This window comes from Aquarana catesbeiana, linkage group LG03 (assembly GCF_042186555.1).
Source record: "Aquarana catesbeiana isolate 2022-GZ linkage group LG03, ASM4218655v1, whole genome shotgun sequence".
Taxonomy (NCBI): Eukaryota; Metazoa; Chordata; class Amphibia; order Anura; family Ranidae; genus Aquarana; species Aquarana catesbeiana.
The window spans coordinates 68,452,005-68,468,117 of NC_133326.1; the positions used below are offsets into that span (position 1 = coordinate 68,452,005).

At 42.4% G+C, this 16,113-nt stretch overlaps 1 protein-coding gene across 1 annotated transcript in view; it reads right to left on the reverse strand.

Annotated features, from left to right (window-relative positions):
• SLC12A1 (solute carrier family 12 member 1) overlaps nt 1-16,113 on the reverse strand; it is a 199,763-nt gene that overhangs the window by 82,572 nt on the left and 101,078 nt on the right. Inside the window, exons 17-18 of the mRNA XM_073618670.1 lie at nt 10,887-11,027; nt 1,824-1,930 (exon numbers count right to left, since the gene is read on the reverse strand). Coding sequence (XP_073474771.1) covers nt 1,824-1,930; nt 10,887-11,027 — 248 coding nt within the window. The remainder of the gene's footprint in view (nt 1-1,823; nt 1,931-10,886; nt 11,028-16,113) is intronic.

A 16,113-nucleotide genomic window follows, 5' to 3' on the forward strand; every position in this document is an offset into this window, starting at 1 on the left:
TCTCCGAGCGTCACCAGCGCCACCGCACCTAAAACTAAAAATTGGGAGTGCAAAATCTGTTGCAGCTTTGCATGGTAGCCAATCAACTTTTAACTTCAGCTTGTTCAATTAATCTTTGACAAAAAACCTGGAAGCTAATTGGTTTCTATGCAGAGCTGCACCACATTTTGCACTCTCCAGTTTTAGCAAATCAATCCCTGTGTGTTGTGATTGGCCGGTTCCTCTAACTTTTTCAACTCTAGAAGCAATGTGTAACCCTTTTTCTAGCTCAATGGGCAGTGGTTCTAAACCTTATTGAAACCATCAAATGGTAAATTCTTCCAAAACCTTCTGGAAAATTTTGGAAGACTCTGGATGGGGCTGGGTGTCACTGTGGGGTGGTGGAGGTTCTGGAAGAGGTTAGGGGGCTCTACAGCAGACTTGGTGACCTTGTAAGGTATGAGTTTTTTTTGGAAGCAGGTGGGCTCAAATGTGGGGGATGGGGTCTCTGGAGGGGGCATGGGGACTTTTCAGGTGGCTAAGAGTTTTGAAGACTAGAAGATACTGTGGGAACTGGGTGGCACCATGCGACTTTGTTGGGACACTATGGAGGGCTGGGGGCTCTGCAGCAAGTTAGGGGGCACACTGTGGGGGTTTGGGGGCCACTGTGGGAGTTTGGCAGGCACTTTAGGGACTGAGGACTCTTACAGGTCTGGGGCCATCGTGAGAGATTCAGAGGGCCTGCTGGCCACTATGGGAGTTTAGGTAGCACTGTGGAAGCTGGGAGGCACTGTGTGAGGTTAGGGGATCTGCAGGTAGCTGGGAAGGCTGCAGCCTGGTAATGGGCCACAGCCAAGGGGTTGAACACCACTGCATTAGTGCATTATAGCAGTGGTCCTTGTTTGGTGAAAGTCTTTTGATTTTTTTTTCTTTGCACAAAATACTGACCACAACCAACTGCAGTGTTATTTTTTAATGCAGCAAGGCCCCAGTGGAACAGTATAGTGTAATGTCATTTTATTTCAATAATGAAAAACACCTGTGAATGGCAAATAAACAATGCATATGATATTGCACATGACATTATGAAACTCATCAACTCAGTAATCTGTGTAGACCAGCTGAGATAAAAAAAATTGTCTTGATTTGTGGATGCAGATTGTTCTGAATTATTCAGGCCAGATGCCAGTTTTGCAACTGTAATGTTTTTTGTTTTTTTTTCATATTTGTACGCTTTGTTTTATTTTAGTGCAACTTTGTATTAAGTTCTCGTGAGAAACATACAGAATATCTATTATGGCAGCTTAAATGACGTTCTGGATTTCTTTTACAAGTGAAACGTCGTTTACGCAGCATGTGGTGTTTGACAACTCGCCTATCATTATCTGCTGTCACAGTTGGGCTGCATTTTTAACATGGAAACTGAGAATTGCGCTAGCCCTATCTAGTGTTGATAAAGAGCTTCGACCAAAGGAAATGCATTATGCATTGCAAATGTAATTCTGGTGCAAGTGTTTGGTCTGTCATTTTTATGTTATGCTGTTGTGTTTTTGGCAAGATGCGATTCTACGGAGAGCAGGTGTTGGCATCACCTCGGCTCAGTGAGCAAGTGGAACAGTTGGCAATTAGAATAGCATACTCAATGTAAATATTGATTTTCTTTTCTTTTAACGCAAACCTCGGTACACCGGCTATAACTAACACAAGCAAAAACAAATAATCTAGATCTAATGTAAAATAATGAAATGAATTGTATGCATATGCCTCCACTTCTTTTCCTAAATGGAAACAAATGGCTATTGTATGTGGTTCTGGTCTGCAAGCAGCTAAGAGGAAACACTCACTGTAATAATCCCACGTAGTTTGCCAGGTCCACAGCGCTGGCCTGTCTCCAGTCCTTCTTAAATCCCATCACAAGGGTGTTTGGTTTCATTCTGCCTAAACCAGCCGCCTGTACACAAAAAAAAAACAACACAATTATAAATCACTTATCGCAATTATAGAAGAAGTAATGTTTACAATGTGATAATCTACTACAGATCACAAGGTAACAAATATATGCCATTGTTTTAGTGATCAAGGTACACATTTCACATGGTAAGAAAATTTGATCAAAGAAAGCCTGGTTGCACTTACTGTATCAATAATAATCAATTTTTTTTAAAAAGCACTTCATCTGTACTGTACACGACTTTTTTTTAATTAAAAGTAAATCTTTGCTTAGGGTTTTTAGCTATTCCAGGTAGACAAACCATAGCATACAGTTTGCTTACCCAAATGGCATAATACAATAATAAAGCATTGCTCCACACTGAAGAGTATATAATACGGCAGAGGTAAACACCAATTCAAATAGCAAGGAAACATTAAGCTGTATGCAGAATGAAAATGTACTCTTGTTGCCCTTCAATCAAAAAAGTAACCTTGATTAAGTCACCTTATGAAGAGGCACTGTCTCCCTCCTCCCCTTCTGCGATATTTAACCGCCAAGGCCATGACAGGGTATGTTTCTTCAAAGCACCAACTCTTTCATAAATAATTTCCTTCTAAGGAAATCAATTTATTTTGTTCAGAAATCCAGTCTGTTAATGAAGGTGGTATAGTGGGAACCCATCTGAGGACTAACACCCTATGTGCCTCAAATGGGGCCCTGGGATGTAATCTAAATCAAGTTACCTTATGAAGAGTCACTTTTGCCCCACCCGCCCGCCTCATTCAACTACATAGACCAGGAGTCTTCAAACTTTCTAAGCAAGGGGCCAGTTTACTGTCCTTCAGGCTTTAGGGGGCTGGACTGGGGCCAGTGTGAGTAGAAAATGCCCCAGCATCAGAGCCCTATCATTGGTTTTAATGGGAGGAATAGTGCCCCATTGTTAATATCAGCGGGAAGCATAGTGCCCCAAGTTGATGGCGTCAGTAGGAGGAATGGTGCTCCATTTTTGGTGTAAGTTGGTAGAATAGTGTCCCAATGGCCAGATAAAGGCAAGCAAAGGGCCATATCTGGCCCCCCGGGCCACAGTTTGTAGACCACTGACCTAGAACTTAGTAAAGTATATTTCTGCAATGCATCACCTCTTTCATAAATACATTTATTGTAGGAAATCAATTTATTAAGTTCAGAAATCCAGTCTGTCCATGAAGGTGATATAGTGGAAACCCATCTGGGGATTAACACCACATGTGCCACAAACTGGGAATCCAGGTTGGGTGAGACAAATTATCCCAAGATGTAAGTCAAGGGGGTTGACTAAAACTGGAAAATGCAAAATCTGGTGCAGCTGTGACAGGTACCGGCTCCCACTTCTGTTCGGATCACCAAGGCAGATCCATGGGAAGTTCTCTTCATCTTTTATGGCTGATTTGCATCTATGTGTTGCGGGAGCACAAAAGGCAAAACATTTCACATACATTGATGCATGCGGAGTCATTTTGAACAGCACCCCAATGCTTTAAGGCAAGACACATAAAAAAAAAAATTGTGGCACCTCTGATTTTCGAGATTTTTTTTTTCACTGGCATTATTTTCAACAGGCTGCCTTAACGCAGTGCTATTAATGCACGCCATCGCACAAAAATGAGATGCTTGAGATGAGCCCTGAGTCATGTCATGTGGCCAGAACTTTGGTGTATGATTTAAAATAGAGGGATAAGGAGCTAGCAGGTAGGTGCTATTTACGTACCACATCCCCCCCTTTTTTATCGAACCGGCTAGGCAGCCCCCACTCTTTCTAAGCACAGAAGTGAAAGTTAGACAGATTGAATCTTTAAAGCGACCCTTCATTATCAAGTTTTCCATAGCCTCTTTCTAACTCTCCCCCTTTCTATTACACATTTAGTTAGTTTTTATTTTTATTGGGTATCAAGTCCCTTTTTTCAGTATGTACTTTCTCAACTTCCCTTAACCTTGCCTAGGCATTGTGCTAGGTCCTCCCTCTTTCCACTTCCTCTTGGGATCACACATCAGTGGAGGCTACAGGTCCAGTCTACCCCAACAGGCCAATCTTGTGCATGTACAGTGGAAAGTCGGCAAAGAGTCATCAGGAAGTGATAGGCAGTGCCTGAATCCAAGATGGCAGCATGGGAACCTAACAAGCTGTAAAGACTTTGGGTGCTAGGAAGACAGCGCTGGGTCTCACGGACTAGTATGTCTTTCTTAAGTTAGCAGCTACAGTATTTGTAGCTGCTGACTTTTATTTTTATAAAGACAAGTGAAGTTCCTCTTCAAGTGTTTTTTTTTTTTTTTTACTGCAGAATAACATGTACACTGAAATTACAGACACTGAATTACCCATATAAACTGACACCAACACAAACACACACAAATACTTGCAGACTAGAAGTTTAAACATCTGCAAATGACATACCGCACAGCACTGAAATGATAGGCCTTTTTATGAAAGGTCCACAAAAGTGTTTGCCTGTACAGGGAAGGGGTAGTTTGTCTCTCCTTTTCTTTCTAAATGGTTAAATGGTTGCGGATGAATGAAAATTATTTCCTTGCAATTAAGAGGATTTGAATTTCAGCTGCCAAGCTGTCATTTCAATAGATCTGTAACTTACTATCTGCACAGCACATATTGCTTTCTAGGGGTTTTATTGTCACAGAAATGACAAGTTTGTTCCTGGTTGACTTTATAAGTGCGCAGCTGTGATATTTATCACAAAAACGTGTTGGGTTATATTGATTTTTTGTCATTCAAAGACTAAAAAAGCCATCATTATTTTGTGGGTGTTTTTGAGAAGGAACATGTGCAATATGCTTAATTTAAACTGCTTTTTCTAGCCGGAAAATTCATCTCTTTACAGTATTTCCACACAGTGTGTACAGAGACACGTATCAGTCTGTTATGTTTTTATGTATGGAATAACAGAAAACTTAAAGTGGACCTATCATCCAGCTATAGTGGAGTCATTTTGTGTTTGTATTCTTGAGAAACCTAATATATCATGCAAGTTTTATACAAAAGGATTTACTAGTTTGAACAAAATAAGTTGGAAGTAACCTTTCATGGCCACGCTTATTTTTAGAGGAGGGATTTTCCAAGGTTTTCCATAGGTGTCCACGGCCAGACCTGGTTCTCGCTAAGTAAAAGTGGCTAAAGATGAATCAAAAAGCTTTTGGTTCAACAGGGACCGGCAAAATTTCAATCCATGTGTTCGTGTTCAACAGAAGTCCATCCACCTCGCTTGTGTGGATGGAGAAATCTGTTCATTTTTTTAAATTCAGCTCACTGGTTAAATGAAAAAAAAACCAAAAACAAAATCCTCTATGGCCAGCTTAAAGTGGTAGTAAACTGCGGCAGATTGAAAAAAAAAAACACCTGTAAGGCAATTGCACAATGTGCTAGTATGCATTGCCTTAGAACAATGAGCTGCCTCCGCTGACAGGACACGAGGCTCTGAAGGTCCGGCAATTTATTTTGGACCTTCAGAGCACATGAGCTGCTGACATCACCGGCTGCATCCAGGGTGAATATCTCCTAAACAGTGCACGTTTAGGAGATATTCATTTTTCCTACAGGTAAGCCTTATTATAGGCTAACCTGTAGGTAAGAAAACACAAAACGGACTTTACTACCACTTTAGGGATGAAAAGGTCCAAGCATTCCAGCCTCAGAGCTGCTTTACAAAGCTTTAGGACATCCAATTATAGAGAAGCACCAATGGAGGTGTTTACTTTACTCTTTTGTGTCAGGAATTATCCCCCCATTGTTGGTGTCAGTGGGAGAAATTATGCCCCATTGTTGGTTTCAGTGGCAACACTAATGCCTCAAGGGCTGGATAAAGGCGAGCCCCAGGCCCCAGTTTGGAGACCACTGTTCTAGTGTATGAAAAGTGAGCTATGGATGCAGGAGGCAGACCTTTCGGTTCAACCACCCATCCTCCATTCATAGATTGCTTTCCATTCATGGAATGAAAAGTTTCTATAAATGGAGGGGGCAAAAGGACGGGCATAGTCTTGATGAGCGCATGTCCCTGCAATACCAGAAAGTGGGACAGAGGACTTCAGATTTCAACTATGGAAATGTAAGTAACATCCTTTGCGCCTTTTTTCAAAACTGTTTTTACCTAAACCTAGACTTTAATTTATCTGGAAAAAATGGATTTATGTTTTTTTTATCTATCAGGAAAATTTGATTTATGTGTTTTTTTTTTTATCTGGGAAAAATAGATAGACAATACACGGGCATATGACATGGTCAGTTTGTAAGATTCCAGAAACAATCTGTGCTAATCATAAAGCACAGAAAATGTATTCTTTCTTTACAACTTCTAGATAACAACGCATTCATTAAAAATGACCCACAACTTTTTTTTTATAATCAAGCAAAGTTTCAGTCTATAAAAAACTTCCAAATGCATTTGGCCATCATTAAAAATGTAACAGTGTATAAAACAGTCAGAAAATATGTCAGCCCTGGAGCTGTCCAGTTAGTAGCTAGCACTAGTACACACTGTTAAAGTAGATTTTAATGATGGCAGAACGTGTTCTGAAGTTTTTATGTTTCCAAGGACATTTCCTTCATTACCAAATGTTGTGGATCACTTGCAGTGACATATTTATGCTATATGCAAGGCACAGTGTTCCTAATGTCTCATCTTCTGAAATTCGTTAAAAGTGATTTTCTTTTAAGATGTAATATGAAATATTGTTATTGCTTATTGACACTAACATGGTAACTGCTGTGTATGGAAGTCTAGTAATTGCTGTTCTGTAAAGAACAAGAGAAGGTCACACGATTCTGATGCCGTGAGTGTCTTTTAAACCCATTTGGACAATTTTATTCATGGTAACAGTTCATTTTTTTAACAAAGGCCTAAAGCTAGTTGAACATTTCAGTGTATACTTTTATTGAAAGTGCAATGCCATGAAATGTGTTTTTTGCTTTGGTGGTCCTGTCCACAGTCTTGCCTGTTCTCTATTAGTCTATGAAGCCTTGTGCCAGAACTCTCACTCTATGCCAGCCTTTCTCAACCTTTTCAACATGGAGGAACCCTAGAAATAACTTTACGGTCTCGGGGAGCCCCTGCTAAAAGTTACTATATCTACAACTCATGATACAGTACATTAGTGTGGTGGTTGGTGGGAAGAATGCTCCTTACATCTGTGATCATTGGGAAGAATTCTCCCCGTACCGATAGCTAAAAAGATCAAAAGTGTCAGTGGGAAGTTATCTGAGAAGCAGAAATTGCTCACTACTCAAAGAACCCCTAGCAACCTCTGGAGAAACCCTGGTTGAGAAACCCTTTTCTATGCAATGATTAGAACACTTGTACTATGTAACATGTAGGTTGGGTTTTAAAAACTTCTTTGCACCTAGAGATTATTGCCATCTGTGATCTGAGGGTACCTTAAAGGGTAGCGTACATGGTCACTGGAGATCAATTAGGTTCAATCAATATCATTTTGTGCTTTGTATTAATTTCTTTATGCAAAAAAATGTGAATGCATAGCAAGCACATGGCAAATTCATGGATATTGCAAACACATCACAAAAGCCTTTAGAGAGTTAAATTCATACAAGACCAACAGTCTAGAGCAGCCTATCTCACCTTTTTAACCCAGAGGAACCCTTAAAATTATTTTAAGATCCCTGGGAACCTCTGCTATTATCAACTCAATGGGGATTAGTGGAAAACATGTACCTTACATTGGCGGCTACAGGCCCCTTACAGTGGTGATCAAAATGCCACCATTACAGACAGGTAAAAATATAATTGGTGTCATGCAGCTGTCTGTGCCAAATCACATTGGCCCTGGAATTATGCAGGTACCATCAAATGGGAGGTCAATTAGCAACTACTGGAAGAACCCTGGTAAAGAATGGCTGGTCTAGAGGAATACATCACATTATTACTATATCAGGACCTATACAAGCAAACAAGACTGAAGTGTAGGAGGAGGAAGTAAAGAGGTAGGGATTTCACTTTTCCCTTCCAATGATGAAGGTGGTAGCATATTTTGAAAGTGCTACATTTAAAGGTAACAACAGACGTGTAATAGCCCTCAGCCAATCCAGTTCGAGATTTGGCAATCTTTTTGTTTAATAGTGGATGTAAACCCTCACATATACCCAGTGAAGAGAACAGTCTCAGATGATACACAGAGATGAAACAAATCTCCCTACATACGTTTTACATGTATATCTGCTGTCTTCAGCTTTATATATTCTTTAGAAAGTTCAGATCATGTTAGGGGATTTTCTCCTCCTGGTCAGCACTGCAGTGAACCCTGGGCATACAGCCAAGACAGCTGATTGGAGGAAAGGCACACACCCCCTCTCCTCAAGGTAGAGACTTTCAGAACTGTTCGTTGAATTGTTAAGCTCTGTGCTAATCTATTTATAGCATCCTCCCCAACACAAAACTCAGGCTGCTTTTATCATATGTGATGGAGAACTTGTCAGGAGTTACCAGGCTGATAACAGAAGAACAGAGCAGGAGAAAGCTTTGGGACATAGTGCTTTGAAGAGCGATAAGAAAACACTGCAGATATATGTGCCCAGCTCAAATTTCATGAATTGGATTTACATCTACTTTAAGGATGGAACCAGACACCACTGGCCCAGAATGTGTGTCAGCTTATGTCTGGCTACGTTTCCCTCTTCAACAGCAGTAAGGAGTAAATGGAAGAAAGTTGGAGATATTGTTGGATGTTCAGAACATTGGACAAATCTAATGTCTATGGCTGCTGTAGTCCAGAGGACCACCCTGCTGTCTGCATGTCCCTTTAGAAGTGCTAGTAGCTAGTAGCAGTGGCAGTGCTAGTAGCTTAGCATGTGGAAAAAGAGGTAAGGCAGGCTTAGCCCTCATCCAACATATCATAACATAGTGACCCAAACTCTTCTAGTTTTACAGTTTCGAATGTAAAAGATAACTAAACCAAACAACAAACAAGACATATATTGTAGATTACAGATGTTGGATGGAGTGGCTGTATACGTTTTAGTTTAGTAAATACAGAAAATTGTTTTTAACCTTCCTGGGAAATGCAGTTCCCTTGTCACTTCCTGTGAGCTGCACTGAAGAATATCTTCCTTCCTAGCTTTCCCAGTTAGTATATATACATCAGTAATCTACCAATTGTTCTCCCCCCATGTAATGAAGATAAAGTGATACAGACATGTTTGTAGTCCATTTCAGGAGGGCAGCCTAAAGGGACAACAATGGTTCCATAGCTCCCAACTGTCCCTGATTTTGAGGGACTGTCCCTGATTTGGAGCAATGTCCCTCTGTCCCTCATTCCTCCTCATTTGTCCCTCATTTTGGTCTGATCTATATAGATGTATATAAAATGCACTTTTTATCTATCAAAAAGTGTTTTCCAGAACTAAACCTTTCATCTGATTTCTAAATTGCTGCATTTGTAAATTCCAAAAGCCAATATAAAGGAATAGTAGTGGTAAAAAAAAATCACTTTTGGGTTTAACCAATCTCGTTTTTTTGTACAATTCTCCTTTAAGGGGGCGTGGCAAGGGGTGTGTCCTATGTCTGCATGCTTTTGCTGATAGGTGTCTCTCATTCCTATCTCAAAAAGTTGGGAGGTATGTGGTTCTCTCCATAGATACAGTGGAGGAGTGATGTAGCTGCCCCGGGGCAGGGATAATGTCATTTGCAGGATCACCAGGTGAAAAGAATGTAAAAGATGCTTTAAATGAAAACAAATGCAGTCACCACACTGAGGACTAGCAAGCTGCAATATATTACATTTTTGGTTTTGGCTTTAGAGGGTGTGGTGGGGGCAGGGGCGTAACTAGAAATAGCTGGGCCCCATAGCAAAATGTTGTATGGGGCCCCCCTGCAAACAGCCCCCCCCACAGCTGCCCTAGTGTCAATGCAGCGTGAGCTGTGCCACATACAGCGTGACCTGTGCCCCATACAGCATGACCTGCGCCCCATGCAGCGTGACCTGTGCCCCATGCAGCGTGACCTGTGCCCCATGCAGCGTGACCTGCGCCCCATACAGCGGTACCTGTGCCCAATACAGCGTGACCTGTGCCCCATACAGCGTGACCTGTGCCCAATGCAGCATGACCTGTGCCCCATGCAACGTGACCTGTGCCCAAAGCAGCGTGACCCGTGCCCAATGCAGCGTGACCTGTACCCCATACAGCGTGACCTGTGCCCCATACAGCGTGACCTGTGCCCCATACAGCCTCACCTATGCAGAGGAAGAGGCAAGCCACCCGGATCAGCAGAGAGCGGGATTGCCCGCTGTAATAGCTTTCATTTGAATTTCCCGTCTTCCCGGGGCTCATCGTCACATAGCCCCACCTCTTGGCCCGACACCTTTGATGATGTCACATGTCCCACATTGGATCGGTGTTCTGTCTATCAAAGGCGGCGGGCCAAGAGGTGGAGCTATGTGACGTGAGCCCCGGGAACACTGGAAGTTCTAATGAAAGCTATTACATCGGGCAATTCAGCTCTCTGCTGATACGGACAGCTCGCCTCTTTCTCTCCTCTCTCTTCCCCTGGCTGGGAGACTGTGTCAGCGGTGCTCTCATCCTCACTGGGCCCCACTCGGCTGCAGGCCCCATAGCGCCCGCATGGGTTGCTATGGTGGTAGTTACGCCCCTTGGTGGGGGTAATACCCCCCTTACAAAATTTGATAAAATAAAAAGTTCATTCCCCTTTGAACACTATTCTTCTACTCCGAAGTTTAAGGCACACTTTATTAGTTGCATGCAAAATGAAGTAACCCAGAGCAGCCGTATAGATTATCTTTCATTGTGCTGGCTGCTCTCAACTGGTGAAAGATTAAATCTGATTGTTTGCTCCGAATACCAGCACTTTGCATATCATCAGTACTCCTTGTACTGCCTTATTATCTGGGGGCACACATTGAGAGGCTCTATGAGAAATGTTTGTAAAGTAGAAAGTCTTCCATTGTCACACATTCTCACCTGCAGGAGTGTTCTGACTCCATCTCTGAAGGAGTCGGCAGCAACGCCAGCATAAAATGCTTTTCTCTTGTTTGTATTTAACCATGTCTGCTTCTTGAGCATCCCGCCGTTCATTTCTTTTACAGCCTGCTTGCGTGGCCCCTGCATAACATAATAAAGGTTCAGTGGAATGAAACATTATTAAATGATACTGAAACATTGCAGCTTGACTCAATCTTTGGAAAATGTTTTTTGTGCTATAACCTGAAAATAAAATGCCTATATTTACTTTTTATGGCCCACAATGAACAGCAGAGACATGTGAGATTGCATATTACTAGCTTGGGATGAGTAAAATGTGAAGAAAAATGATAATGTAACTGGTATGTCAGTGACCACACATTGATCGGTTAATTTTTGGTCATTTGTTCAGCTTCTATACGACTGATGCAGCTGGTATTGGACAGCTGATATCCATTTTTAACAATCTGAAGGTCTTATCTACATGAAAAATCTATTTTCATTAAAGATTAAATTTGGACGTGATTTATTGGCTTGGTATAAAATCCTTAAAGCAATCTTATCTTTTTCTTGTTTGTTCTGACAGCACTTGATTGTACTATAGAGTGTTGTTTCCAGAACATGCCGTCAGCTTAGAACTGTGGAGAATTATTAGAGAACATTGAGGACAAATATATGGCCGTTCTTTTCCTGTCATACTTTTAGATTTTTTTTTTTCTAACCAGTGCTTAGTCCTGAAACTGGGATTAAAGTGTATTCCCATTTTTGCAGTCAAATTTTAAGCCAGATTCACATTATCGTGTGTTGGGAATATGTGCAAAAATGAAACCCTGACACCCAAGAGAAATGCACTTTAGCACTTTAGCAGACATATGAGGGGGGCACTAAGTCCTAATGCACCCCTACGCATTGTTAAACATGAGCAGCTTTTTGTGCACTTGAAACCAGTGGCAGCTGGTGCTCAAAATTTTTTTGGGGGGGCGCAAACAAACTGAAAAATACTGAAAAAAAAAACCATCAAATGCAGCCACTTGTGCCCATCAAGTGCAGTCATTGTGCCAATCATATGCAGCCACCTGTGCCCATCATATACCACCACTCATGCCCATCAATTGCCGCCACTTGTGCCCTATCATATGCAGCCACTTGTGCCCATCAAATGCCACCACTTGTGCCCATCAAATGCCACCACTTGTGCCCATCATATACCACCACTGTGACCCCCGCCCCCCCCATCTGCCCTGCACTTGCCCCATCTTATTGGCGGGTCAGACAGCGGGTGACGGTGGAGAGCTGTGGCTCCTGTGTCCTCCATGCTCCCCCCTCCTCTGTTCTTCTGTTCTGCTAGGTGTCCAATAGGGGCACCTGTGCTTTCAGCCAATCAGGTGACGGGTATTAGACCTGCGCTTCCTGATTGGTGGAGAGGTGGTTCAGTGTCAGAAAAGCAAATATTCATTTGCTTTTCTAATACATCTGGGTGGACTACGAGCGCAATGCTCTGCGCTCCAAATCCACCTTTTTTTAAGCCTATTAGAGCAATGCATGAATCTATCCATTAGTCATATCTATCCATTAGTCGTATAGGGGGGTGGCGTGACAGAGGGGGCAGCGCCCGTGCGCCCTTAATGGATGGGCTGCCCCTGCTTGGAACCACATAGTGCGGCAGCACCATGCTGTTGTGTGCGGGCAATAAAAAGAAAAAAAGAAGGGTCCGGGACTTTTTTCCTCCTGTTTCTATAAAGTACTAAGTTACCTTTACATGTGAAGATTCGCATTTTCGATGTGTTCGGGTGTGGAAAAATGCAGTATGCTGTACAAAGCATGCGCTACTGCAGATAATGTGCTGCTACTATTGTATGCTCTCTGAAAAGTGTTTCAGAATGTAGATCACTCTTCAGAGAGCAACGTTAAGGTAAAATAGCCCTTAGGGCTCATTCAGCCAAGAAGTTCTCTCTGAAGAGCGATCCACATTTGGATCTCTCTACATAGAGCCTTTTAAAGGTGTTGCCGCTTTAACTTCTTGATTCCTTATTATGTAGAGAAGAGTCCTGATTAAAGAGAAAAATAAAAAAATAAAAAATGCTAGTAGAAAAGATGTCCATTCTCCTTGGGCACTATGAAAAGATTGAGGTTAGTCTGAGTGGCCTTACAGTTTTATAGTTTTCTAGTGTCAAATGCTCCTGAAAGTGCCAGTATAACCTGAAGGACCCAATGGACAAGAAAGAAAGTGGGATTCCCTTTTGTGAATATCTGCCTCCCCTAGCAAATCTCGATATACATTTGCAAGATTCTATAACTAGCACACCAGCTACAAACAACTGGTCAGAAGGCAGCATTTAGTTTAGTGTCTCTTTATGGCAGGTATACTCACTAATCAAGGTTTGCATTCAGAAAGTACTTGCTGCAGTCTACGGACAGAAATTCACTTGGAGTTCGGCATTATCTATGGGACTTTCACTCTGTCAGAGCAACCTATGGCCTGTTACTAGATTAAGGTAGGCCATACATTATGCGATTCTCCTTCTTTCAACCATGGGTTGAGGGAAAGAAAATTGCTTGACTCCCTTTTAAACACATGTAGCGAGCACCTACTTTTAGGTAGGTGACCTTTCTTGTTAGCTTTCTATGACAGGTAGATTTAGACAGGCTGATGCTATTACAACAGGCCTGTTTTGTTGATTTCCATATTTGAGTGACAGGTAGTTTATGTGTTGGTCTGGGCCAATCATTAATTTGCTTGGTAATCCCAGGACTCTCATATAAAAGCGGGGTCACATGGTGCAAAGGAGAGAGAGGAAGAGTTTCGAGTCAGGTCCTGCTCTGAGGAGCGAGAGAGCCAGCCTGGTTCCCGGAGGGGAAGTTGGAGGTTTTCCCCTCCGTGGAACCAACGGAGCTTCACCTTAGCGAGAAGGGTGGAGATCCGATCCTCATGGAGGAACAGAAGACATCTTACAGTGTGTAGTCGTGGATGTCGTAGGCCGCCCCTGCAGGGAGGGAAGCGTGCCACAAAGAGGCAGAGAAACTGAGAATCATTGCAGATGAAGTAGCAACAAAATGGAAGGAAACTGGGTGATCGATCGTTTATGAGTGGCACATGGACTATTGATCACGTGAGTGAAAGCTCAAGGGAAGGGTACTACCAGAGACTGAGGGTTGTTAGTGCAGAAGTCAGTGAGATAGGCAGTAATGGCCTATGACTTTGAGTTCAGCATTGCCCCGGGATTCCAATCAGTCAAGCGGGAGGAGTTATTCAGAGTGGCTCTCCTTTAGCTTAATTTGGAAGTACCATGTCGGTGGGAAGTAGTGGCAAAGAGGTAGCGGTGAAGCTGCAAGCACGCATATAGAGATATGGATCGTTCTTTTTAAGTCATCCAGATGAAGGAGTTATTCAGAGTGACTCTTTATCAACTCATTCTCTATCAAATCTACTTCCATCATCCCTGATCAAAGAGATCGTTTAAAATTATTTCCTGACTATCCGCAATTGTTCATAGATTTTTCTGTAAGAATCATTGAAAGATGACAATGTAACAAAAGAGCATCTCAAAGGAAGTCCTTCTCCCATCCCAGTTTATGTTGATGAATAAAGCTTTAAGAAAAAGCATCAAGGACTGTGACTTTTGAATCTATGGGCTGCGAGGTTTGAGTAGTAAATGTGAATTACTGATATAGCAAAGATATTCAGCTGCTCCTTCGGGAGTTAAGCGCTACACACATCCAGTGTGTTAATGGGGGTATCCTTCCTGCAGAGCTATTGGATTCTGACAGTGGGAGTTTGCCCAGCTGTCAGAATACAATGATCATTGCTTGTGGCTATAGCCGCTGGCAATGATCGAATTAAAAAAATCTGTACAACCAGCCTGCCCATGCATGAATCAAAATTCTGCCGGTTCCTGCTGAGCCACTTGCTCAGATTTAGAGCAAGGTGTAGCTTGTTATAAATGTCCTGAACTATATTAACAACCTCCTGCATACAAGTGTGATGTTCAGACCCTGATGTTTCTCATTCATCCACTTCTCCAAATCACAAAGGACGCCATGCTTTGCTGCCCTCTTAGGACTGGGGATGCCCCAATGTTATGGCACTAGAAAAGCAAAAAGAAGGGTGCACCAGCCTAGCACATTACCTTTGTAAACAATTTATTGGTAAAAACAAGATACATGTATATTAACAAGAATCAACCATAAACAATGTTGCCCAATTCACTACACATGCTTCTTGACTTGGGAAGATGCCGCCTGGACCTATTTGGCGTACACGTTTTGAGGGAGTTCCCTACTTCATCAGAGCCAAAAGATAGACTTTTTCACGCTTCATTTACAGTATATACCTTACTTAAAACCATATGAGTATTTCTCGCCCCTCCCTCCCTCAAAGGGGTGGGCTGGGCTCAACATGGGTCATGTGGCAGCTGTCACATGACCCATGTTGAGCCCAGTCCACCCCTCTGGGGGAGGGAATGGCAAAAGGTTCTCACATGGTTTTCAGTAATGTATATAAGTCAAGTGTGAAAGGGTCTATCTTTTGGCTCTGATGAAGAGGGGAACTTCCTTGAAATGTGTAAGAATAGGTCAAGACGGAATCTTTCTGAATCAAGGCGTGTGTGCAGTGAACTGGGAAAACATTGCCTTTGGTTGATGAGCTTGTGATATACAGTTGCTTGTGAGTTTACATCTATCTTGTTTTTATCAATAAATTGTTTACAAAGGTAATGTGCTAGGCTGGTGCGCCCTCTTATTTTGCATTTTTGGTGCCATGACATTGAGGCATTCCCAGTCCTAAGAGGGCAGCAAAGCATGGCATCCTTTGTGATTTGGAGAAGTGGATAAATGTGAAACATCGGGGTCCGAACATTACACTTGTACGCCCTAGTGCATCCTCTTTGTAGCACCCTGATGTTTAGGAAGGGTTGCTATTAAATTTATTTGCCAAGTGATAGTTGCCTTGGCCAATTGTTAGAAGGTCAATTGTTTTTGCCTTAATTCTGGAATTGCTGCACTTCTCTCTTCTTTCACTAGATGGCCGGGAATCTGGTGACATTAGATAAGACAAGGGCACTGCAAGGACAGATTAGGAATGAATGGGGTGTCTCAGCCAATAGGCAGGGATTTTCTTGGGTCCCTTGGCCTGCTGGGAGAAACAATTTATTTGGGTGGAGTCAGGTAATCGGGGTTCTGTGCCACCTGGACGGCTGTCTGGGTGGACGTGTGTCGTATTGCCCAAGGC